This window comes from Littorina saxatilis, linkage group LG17 (assembly GCF_037325665.1).
Source record: "Littorina saxatilis isolate snail1 linkage group LG17, US_GU_Lsax_2.0, whole genome shotgun sequence".
In the NCBI taxonomy this organism is placed as follows: domain Eukaryota; kingdom Metazoa; phylum Mollusca; class Gastropoda; order Littorinimorpha; family Littorinidae; genus Littorina; species Littorina saxatilis.
The window spans coordinates 47,295,637-47,306,621 of NC_090261.1; the positions used below are offsets into that span (position 1 = coordinate 47,295,637).

A 10,985-nucleotide genomic window follows, 5' to 3' on the forward strand; every position below is an offset into this window, starting at 1 on the left:
TTCACACTGAGGTGCATGAACTTATCTCAGTACGGATACAGAACGTCATTTACCTGACGTATGTGGATACAGTACACTTCAAACGACCTTCGAGGTCCGTTAAACAAACACTACGTTTTGACAGAGATTTTTTAAGGGGCTACAGAAGGAAAGTTACTTGTAAGAGTAGGATCTTTTCTATACTATACAAACAGTCAGCAGACTCAGTTTATCGAAATGAAGAAATGAGCACAAAAGCATAGATACTGACATGGACATACAGACAGACATGGAAACTGAAAAAACACACACACAAAGTAGGCGGACACACACACACACACACACACACACACACACACAAAGTAGGCACAAACACACAGTAACGACCACAAAAGACGCACTCTCACCTCATAAGTTCTACAGATTCTATTTTCTGTAGACGCGACTTCACGATAACTTCGTTTTCCATGCTGAATTACAGACTGTACATCTACTGAGAATGTTGCTGGACGAAGCAGAAGTGGTATGTACGCGAGAAGATGATCTTCAAGGTTGCTTACAAACCTCCACCACATCAGAAGCAACCCGACATTCCAGCGAAAACGATCCCTTTCGCCACAAAACACACAAACCACACCAGCTGCCATAACCCATCAACAAGAGAACGATTTCTCACAACCGCACATAAACACACACATGATGAACACATTCAGTGTGCCGTCGATTCACAAAAAGCTATTTCTGACAAGCCGGCTGATCGAGTGTGTCTGCTGATAACAGGAGTGATTCTCTCGTCTCAGGCAACTGGCAAATACTATCAGCTTCCGTGGCTCTGAACTGTCAGATTTCATCATCAAAGTCAGCACTGATCATCAAACTGGACGCACACTCAAAAACCACACACTCCTACCCCAACAGAGAACGACGAACACACTCTCGGTGTGTCACCGACACGGGAGGGAAAATCTATTCGTGGCGAGCCGGCTGACCAGGGTATCGATCCGAATGAGTCTGCTGGAAGCAAGAGTGATTCTATCGTCTCTGGCAGCGGGCCATTTCAAACAGTTTCTGCGGGTTAGACTTGTAACAATCACGCGTCTGAACCATGGCCTATGCGAGCCTGATATGACAGAATATGTTTTGCACTCAGCATTTTCTGATATGGACAACGTTATCTAAATAATGAACGTGTGATGACTTCTTTTGATACTGTCCTAATGATAACAGTGACACACACTAACAGCGATACCGTGTTTGACATTGGTACTTTCTTTGACCGACACGGCAAGGCAAACGAACCCAAAATAGTATGGGAGGAAAGTATTGTATATATCTTTTCTTGTGAAATCTGATAGTGCATTTGCAGACCAAAATGTAATCACATTTCTCCCCCCCCCCCCCACACACACACCCCCCAACAATGATTCACGCGCCTGTCAGACTAGCAAATGTGATTCGACCCAAACAACTGCAACTCTGAATTCATCCCCTCCGAAAATTGACCCCAAAGGCGAAATATAGTTGCCGGAATGACCAAGGTTACTGTGTCATGTGCAAGTAATCACCTCCACGTGTGAAGTCTCGCCCTTGAGACTTCTTGTCGACTGACCTACGGCATCTGAGAGAGGAAGGAAAACATAGTAGCAACACTGACACATTGCACACAGTGTCGATGAATAAGTCGGAGGTCACTTCCACGCCAGACCTGTTCCGATTTATCTATTCTTTGTGGTATATGTCTAGGTATATATATGTCTAGGACCAAACACGAAGCACTGGCGTTTAGAGAATGAGTCGTAGTAGAAGTTCCTCGTGTCCTTCTAATACAAGAGGCCTTGAATGCGCGAACATTTTTGTTCTGTTTCAAAAAACCAAGAGAACAAACCAAACCAAACTAATCCTAAGCTGTTGACTGTAAGAAGCTAAAAGAGCACTGGAATAAAGTGAAGTTTGAAAAGTGTGTATAAAGCCTTCCCAAATTGAGCCGTACGTTGACGAAATCTTTTTACTGAACCGCATTCATTGCCAGAGTTTCGTGCAGCGAGCTTCGTGACGTAGGCCTCGCGAAGTCGACTTCACCCAATTAACATTAGGCTTTACAGCTGTCAGGAAAATTAATTTTCGAACCACGCACGTCAAAAGTCAAAAAGTAGTGACACAGTAGAGTCAAACTGTGTAAAACGTTTTGCTCCAATCTGCTGATAATAATTATTCGATAACATTCCTGAAAGGTTTGCATTAAACCACAATCAGTATTTTACAAATTAATGTAGTCACATGTGACATTGATGATATCAGAACTCTAAATAAATAATCTCTAACCGATAAAAGCGTACAACAAACCTTTAAGGATCGGATATGAGTGTAGTAATGGGAAATGCAGTTACTGAGTGGGTTCTTTGACAAAATATCCGTAAGAGCTGAGTACTACCTTCAACAGGTCTATCAGGCTGTATGTCGTGTTCTTTGATTAACAAAACACTCCAACTACGTTTTCATTCAAGGTGCAGCGAAGCAATGACCATTCTTACCAAGAAAGAAAAACCTATATAAGCCTTCTCTGAAGAATGAATGATATAAGCCTTCGACGAAGAATGGCTGACATAAGCCTTCCATAACAAACAGAATGCTGAGACTCGACACAGAACGGTACCTCTTCGTCATCAGCCAATCAATTTTCGATGACTTGTTTTCCTCATACTCTGTCCCAAAAACGCTCCGTTGGCATTCCTAGCACAAACACAGTGCATCGCTCACGAAGAGGGAACAGGAACAGTGTGACCCTAACTGGTCCGCAAACAGAACGCCATAATGGCTATGCAGCAGAGAGGGGCGATTCAATACAAACGTGATCAGCAAAAACAGCCCAGGGTGCTCTGAGCGATTGCTTCCCAAAGTGATCTCATTGCTTGCTGGCTCTCTGGATAAACACTGTCGTGGAACACGGCCAACAAAACCTAGCGTTCCAGGGATACAAAAAAAAAAAATCAAAGTGTTGGAGATTGGGTCGTGACGGTGCCCTTCGGTTTCTAGAAACGGGTCCCAGCAGCGTTTTTTCAAACTATTTTTGACCTGTCTGGCCTTTTCGTTTACAAAATCCATGGTCTTCCACCTTTCTCTACGACGGTTTGAAATTTAGGTTTCGGCCTTCTAGTGTGATTTTTTCTCTCCATTTTTTAGTACTTCTCACCTAAGTACTAGCAAAAAATCGAAACAAGTCCTCAGAACACTACAACAACGCATGTACTGCGAATGGATAATCTTCTCGAGCACTTTTTGTAGAAAAACGTTCTGTACCATCGAACCTATCCTCGATGCGGCCAATTTATCACAATTAATAAAACTTTTTGAACAGAAGTCATGCAGACAATTTAAATCATGACTATTTTGCCTCCGATACATTGAAAATAAAGTGCAGAACACACACACACCCCCCCCCCCCCCCCCACACACACACACAAGAAAACTCACCCGGTGGCAGCGGCTGCTTGCTGTTACGCAGTATCCTCTGTACACTCCCAGCCCGACTCAGATTGTACGCCTCAGTCAGTCGGCCCCGGTCACACACAGAATCGTCCACTGACACAAAATAGTTTTTTCCACTCTCCACCATGATGGAACTGTTATCATCGCCACTGTTATCGTCGTTGAGGTCGAAGATGGAGGCCACATGGGCCATCTGTCGCAGTTTCTTCCGTGGCCATGTGTTCCTTCCCAATTTTGGGGGTTGCTCGTCCGATTCTGGTTCTGGTTCAGGTTCACATTCCTGTTCTGGTTGTGGCCTTACTTCATCCACATTGTCACACCGGCGTTGTTTGTTGACGAACTGCTGTTCATCGTGATGGTGGTGGTGGTGGTGGTGGTGGTGCTGGTGGTTTTGCCCGTCGGCTTGTGCGTGGGTGCATGTGTGTTCGATCTTCTGTTCAGCGATGCACCCCTGCAAATGAAATGTCAAGAATTCAGTGACAAAGTCTTTTTAGCTTAACAAATGTCTGAAAACATCCGATTTTTGTACCTGAACACGACCCCGCTTTGACCTTGACATTTGGTGAGGCTGAATCAAATTTGGAGCATGGTCTGAGGTAATAACACTGTTGAAGTGTGTAAAGATGCAAAGCTTTGACTTCAAAACATCCAAAATAATATTTCTTTTTTTAGCCGAACTTGACACCGCAATGACCTTGAAAACTGACAGAAGACTTCGGATATTATGGAGGTCATGGAACCTTACAAAATACGTTTTAGAGCTCTAACTTCAACAACATCCAAGAAAACCTCAACGTTGATTGTCTACGCACGGACCCTCCCGACAGCCTAACATTCCTCATTTCAAAGACTCCCCTGAAAATCACAATGAGTATTTGTCTTTTTTAAATGCACCATGACATTATTTTGGTCTTACTGCAGTCACCATGAGCTACACGCCGTCAGTCCTCAATCATGCAAACGAGCACCGCTACATAGTCATAGCGTCATGCGACATGTCGTATTTGGGGCAGAACTCCGCAGAGTAAAGCAAATCAAGACACATCAAGCCCCATCACATATTCCAGTTATCCTACATCTTAACCTGGTATATATAAACTGAAAAATGGTAAACATGAAGTTTCCTGCACTCCACACAGCGAAGGCTGCTGAGCCAAACAGCTTGTGTTCTGAGACATTTTACTATGATACGTTCTGCAAACACTACGTCGGAGAACTGGAAAAGTAAACAGTCTGACTCTAACCCCGTTAACCAGTTGAGCTTGATAACGACTGAATGATGAGAAATAAGGAGACAGTCGTTAGCTGACACCTACAACAAATGGACATTGCCTACACACGCATAGCAGTGACAAATGAGCTGATGGTAGGCGAGGAAGCAGTTGTCCCAATGATTATGTGGAGCCCATCAATAAGGGGACTTCTCTTTCCTCAAGCAAAATACTAAGCCAAGGAGATAAAATACAGAAATAAAGAGATCAAAAGATCTCTACTGTCCCTGGAACATGCACAAAAACTTTTGTCTTTTTTTAGTTCTATTGTTGGTCAACATGTATGTAAACCAACTAAATTGTAAAAAGAAGAACAAAACAGAAAAAAATATGTACATGCAAAAGAGATATATTCTTTTTACAAATAAATTTGTGGAGATGATGGCAAGCGAGCCAAATATAGCAACAAAAACACAACAGTGATAAATGATAAAGACCTATAATTCAGAAACTTTTGCTAATAACAGTAAACAAAAGACTGAAACCAAAGAGGATAAACTGTAGTGGATAAAAGGTAATAGCAAAAATAAAAAATAACTTTACATAATCTAACAAAACAAAAAAATAAATAAGGTTTTATTTAAAAACAATGCTCAACGTACTTCTTTAAAAGCAAAACGACTCTTAAACGCTTGTGTGTGCTTGAGAAGCCCACGACACGAAAGCTCTTACAATGTATGCTTTAAAAGCTGACGGCACGAAGTCTCGTACAATGTACATATTTGTTCAGACTCATTAATACTGCACCAAACCCAATTTACAGTGTCCTATCTTGCATGTGATGTATGCAAGGCTATCACGAAAGCACCCATTAACAGTGTCCTTGCATGTGATGTATGCAAGGTTCTCACGAAAGCACTCATTTACAGTGTCCTTGCATGGGATGTATGCAAGGCTATCACGAAAGCACTCATTTACAGTGTCCTTGCATGTGATGTATGCAAGGCTATCACGAAAGCACTCATTTACAGTGTCCTTGCATGTGATGTATGCAAGGCTATCACGAAAGCACTTTTTTGTTTGTTTGCTTAACGCACAGCCGACCACGAAGGGCCATATCAGGGAGGTACTGCTTTGAGTTTGACATATAACGTGCGCCACACACAAGACAGAAGTCGCAGCACAGGCTTCATGTCTCACCCAGTCACATTTTTCTGACACCGAACCAACCAGTCCTAGCACTAACCCCATAATGCCAGACACCAGGCACTGGATTGCCAATTTTAAAGTCTTAGGTATGACCCGGCCGGGGTTCGAACCCACGACCTCCCGATCACGGGGCGGACGCCTTACCACTAGGCCAACCGTGCCGCATCACTCATTTACAGTGTCCTTGCATGTGATGTATGCAAGGTTCTCACGACAGCACTCATTTACAGTCATCCCATCCATCTCCCCCTCATCCCTTCAACGTGGGTGATATTGTGGGTTTGGGTCAATCGCTCGGGCGCTGTATGCCTTTCCGAAATACCCTACTTGTAAGAGGCACACATCATATCTGTTCAAACACTGTCTCACACGCCAAGATTTTCTTTCTGTTGCAAACATTAAACAAGTTCCTCAACAACCAAAACTCAAAGCTTCAATTTTCGTCTAATAGTAAGGAGTGTCCAACACTACAGCAGCAACAAAGTTATTCCTACAGCACAGTAGAAAGTGTCTTTTCTTCAGTGGCTTCCTCCAAATAAGGCCGCTCCCGCCCCTCCCTCAATCATCTCCTCACTCCCCCCCCCCCTCTACACACACGACCCCCAAGAAGGCACTTCACACCAGAACACAACAAAATCCTCAATACAACTACTCAACACCAAACTGAACTGGAAACTACTGAACGTGTATACAAACAAAAAAAAGACAGAAAAAAAGCAGCCACTTTGACCTCCCGCTACAATACCTACCAGCGTAGGGTACCACGTAACATTGGTACCTGGGTAGGTTCCACAGTAGCGCAGCTTTTCAAGGTAAAAACAAGGCAAATGGCATTTATATTGGTATATCATCCCTTACCTGTACGCTTCGTAACATAAGTGGGAGAATATCGCTCGTATTGTCAACGAGGTTTTTTTTTTAAATTTTTATTTGGTGTTTAACGTCGTTTTCAACCACGAAGGTTATATCGCGACGGGTTTGTTTTCTTCTTTGATCTCTTCTTTCATTATTTTGTTGATTCTTTTCTTCATTTCCTTTTCCTTTGCTTTGCGTACTCGCGCGTGCGTGTGTGGTTGTGTGTGTGTGTGTGTGAGGAGGGGGGGGCAAAGTAGACGAACGGGGTGGGATTGGGGAGGAGGGGCAGGGGGAGGGGAGGGGGGCAGGGGGGGGGGGGGCAGGGGCATTGTTGTGCAAATAAATAGAATCGTTGACATTATTTTACACCCAATCACTCGCCCAACTGACTACACAAAACTTGCAAGACAAAAAGGGTATCAATGCAAACCACACCAAACACGCTACTTTCCACTCAGGCAAACAATGAAAACCTCTGCTCGGGATTTATAGAGCTTTTAACACGGGACAAATGAAAACAAGAAGGGCAAAGCCCATACGACTCACATGCTTTACACATTTTTCCTACCAAAATACATGTGACCTTGACCCAAGGTCAAGGTCATCCAAGGTCATGCAACACAAAGCTGTTAATTCAAGACATAGGAAGTACAATGGTGCTTATTGGCTCTTTCTACCATGAGATATGGTCACTTTTAGTGGTTCACTACCTTATTTTGGTCACATTTCATAAGGGTCAAAGTGACCTTGACCTTGATCATATGTGACCAAATGTGTCTCATGATGAAAGCATAACATGTGCCCCACATAATTTTTAAGTTTGAAACAGTTATCTTCAATAGTTCAGGGTCAAGGTCACTTCAAAATATGTATACAATCCAACTTTGAAGAGCTCCTGTGACCTTGACCTTGAAGCAAGGTAAACCAAACTGGTATCAAAAGGTGGGGCTTACTTTGCCCTATATATCATATATAGGTGAGGTATTGAATCTCAAAAACTTCAGAGAAAATGGGAAAAATGTGAAAAATAGCTGTTTTTTAGGCAACATTTATGGCCCCTGCGACCTTGACCTTGAAGCAAGGTCAAGATGCTATGTATGTTTTTTGGGGCCTTGTCATCATACACCATCTTGCCAAATTTGGTACTGATAGACTGAATAGTGTCCAAGAAATATCCAACGTTAAAGTTTTCCGGACGGACGGACGGACGGACGACTCGGGTGAGTACATAGACTCACTTTTGCTTCGCATGTGAGTCAAAAACCAATTGCATGCATACTGCTAGCTATAAAACAGCTTGCCTTTCTTTCAACAAACAAAATCCCAAGACACCATGCTTCAAAGTTAAACAGTAACCTCATTCTGTGAGTCTAGTGTGTACAAAACGTGTACCGTCATCATTGAAGGGGAAAAACCACACACAACGATTTATTGCAGTTGTTGAAATATTTTCTCTCTTCTGAAAATTGTCTGACGCCACATTACTGAAAATGCAATCGCCTACCACTTACTTTTCAAGACAAGACAAAACCGTTGCCTACCAAACGTTTTGATCTTCATAATATAAAGTAATGATCAGTAGTAATAATAAAGTCACAGAAAAATTATTAACTTCCAGACCGCCCCCAAAAAGCCACATTTTGCAGTTTCAATAACGCAATCTAAAATTCCTTAGAAACCCTCAACCTCAAAGACAAAGGCACTGTCATATTTTCTTTTAAGCATCCACACGCCCCTTTCACAAATGAAGCTAACATCTACTGGAATGTATTTGAAAACCCTCTTCCTGATCGAGAAAAGCCCAAACACGTTGAAGCAACACCCTGAACATATACATATCTCACCTGGCATTCCGCCATCTGATCGTCAGGAAGATTATCCTCGACGATCTCCTCCGCCTGGTCGTTGTCGTTGTGGTTGCTGTCCTCCTCCATCAGGGAGGGAGGGGGTTGTAAGGGCAGCGGTGGGGGTGGGGGCGAATCCCCGCATGGTTCTCCTTGCTCCATGTGATACACTTTGGTATGTGACAACACAGTCAAGGAAAAACAACAACGACGACGACAACAACAACAACAGATTGTTGACGATTCAGAAAGTGAGAACTGTCGTAGCTGTTCACCTGTTTTTGTTTTTGTAATAAAAATAAATGTTTTAGCTTGATCATCTCAGCAGGCGTTGCTGCTCGTCAGAGAGGCTGTCAGTGTCACACACACACACACACACACACACACACACACACACACACACACACACACACACACACACACACACGCGCCCGCACGCACGCACACGCACGCACACACGCACGCACACACGCACTATGGTTCTCATATTTCTTCCCTAATCACTAATGTTTCAGAACAGTCACTTAGAAACATGCCCAAACCCCTCATTTCAGAACAGATTGAATACAAACGGGTGGTTCCTCACAGAAGCTTGTCAAACTCTAATAGCAAACGCCACCAGCAAAGTTCTCAGTTTGCAAACGCGAAGGACAGCTGAGTAGCTGCAGTTTGCTCACACCTGTACGAGCTAATTAGCCAAGGCGTGTATTTAATGGCCTGCAAAAGGATATCATAGCCCAGTCTGATGGAGTCCATGTGATTGAGCGTCACGTACTCCTGCTCTGGGATCCGGCTCTCGTTGACATACGTCTGCAAACACACCAAGAGGAAGACACTTGTCAAACATGCTGCAAGGTTAACATATTTAAACACTCTAAAACAGACTGCTAACTTTCTGTCGGGGTAACACCCGGGAACATGCCCCCAATGGTTTAACCGTGAGGGCGTTAAAAAAACACATTAATCATCACTGCTAACTTTCCACACACAAAAAAGAATCAACACATTGAGAACGCTCATGGAACGTTTAGTTACAGACAGATGAAACATCCGCCCCCAAACCCCACCAACACACGTACTTACATACATGGTGTACGAACGGGAAAAAGAAGCAGAAGACATACATGGTATGAAAAAGACAATGCAAGAAAAATGTCATTTTGTCACCACTTACAATCACACCAGTTCCTTACTACCTTACGCCAACAACCATAAAACCCTACTGACTGCAGTATTTTAGGGCGATATCACCAAACACTGAGACACGCACAAAACGAGAACGAAAGACAAACAACCAGTCACCCAAAACCCGACATGCACCCACTGAACCTGTCAGACAAGCGCAGGTACAGATTACACACACTCAAACCAACAAAGAACTGGGTAAAAAAACAGTAGAGGTGAAGTGAAGTTAACATGTCAAAAAAACAATGTCCGTCTGCACGACTGAATTGTTACCTGCAAACAAACTCAAACACTAACTTACGAACGAGCGCACTGCATGCATATAACAAGAAGGGCAAAGCCCATACGACTCACATGCTTTACACATTTTTCCTACCAAAATACATGTGACCTTGACCCAAGGTCAAGGTCATCCTTCTTCTTCTTCTTCTTCTTCAGCGTTCCAGAATTTTTCTGGTTACGTGTGAGCTTGTTTGCCCATTTGGGTTCCCCACACTATACTCTGAGAGCATAGTCAGCTCACTCCGCTTTCGTTGAGTAGGCATGCTGGGTATTTTCGTGTTTCCATAACCCACCGAACTCCGACATGGATTACAGGATCTTTTCCGTGCGCACTTGGTCTTGTGCTTGCGTGTACACACGAAGGGGGTTAAGTCACAAGCAGGTCTGCACATAAGTTGACCTGGGAGATCGGAAAAATCTCCACTCTTAACCCACCAGGCGGCAGCGACCGGGATTCGAACTCACGACCTCCCGATTAGGAGGCCGACGTCTTACCACCACGCCACTGCGCCCGTCCAAGGTCATCCAAGGTCATGCAACACAAAGCTGTTAATTCAAGACATAGGAAGTACAATGGTGCTTATTGGCTCTTTCTACCATGAGATATGGTCACTTTTAGTGGTTCACTACCTTATTTTGGTCACATTTCATAAGGGTCAAAGTGACCTTGACCTTGATCATATGTGACCGAATGTGTCTCATGATGAAAGCATAACATGTGCCCCACATAATTTTTAAGTTTGAAACAGTTATCTTCCATAGTTCAGGGTCAAGGTCACTTCAAAATATGTATACAATCCAACTTTGAAGAGCTCCTGTGACCTTGACCTTGAAGCAAGGTAAACCAAACTGGTATCAAAAGATGGGGCTTACTTTGCCCTATATATCATATATAGGTGAGGTATTGAATCTCAAAAACTTCAGAGAAAATGGG

The 10,985-nt window shown here is 43.3% G+C and overlaps 1 protein-coding gene across 1 annotated transcript in view; it reads right to left on the reverse strand.

The window, feature by feature from the left end:
* Positions 1-10,985, reverse strand: part of LOC138953563 (centrosomal protein of 170 kDa protein B-like) — a 102,183-nt gene that overhangs the window by 53,959 nt on the left and 37,239 nt on the right. The window contains exons 4-6 of the mRNA XM_070325407.1: positions 9,313-9,394; positions 8,585-8,760; positions 3,451-3,916 (exon numbers count right to left, since the gene is read on the reverse strand). Of these exons, the coding sequence (XP_070181508.1) occupies positions 3,451-3,916; positions 8,585-8,760; positions 9,313-9,394 (724 nt within the window). The remainder of the gene's footprint in view (positions 1-3,450; positions 3,917-8,584; positions 8,761-9,312; positions 9,395-10,985) is intronic.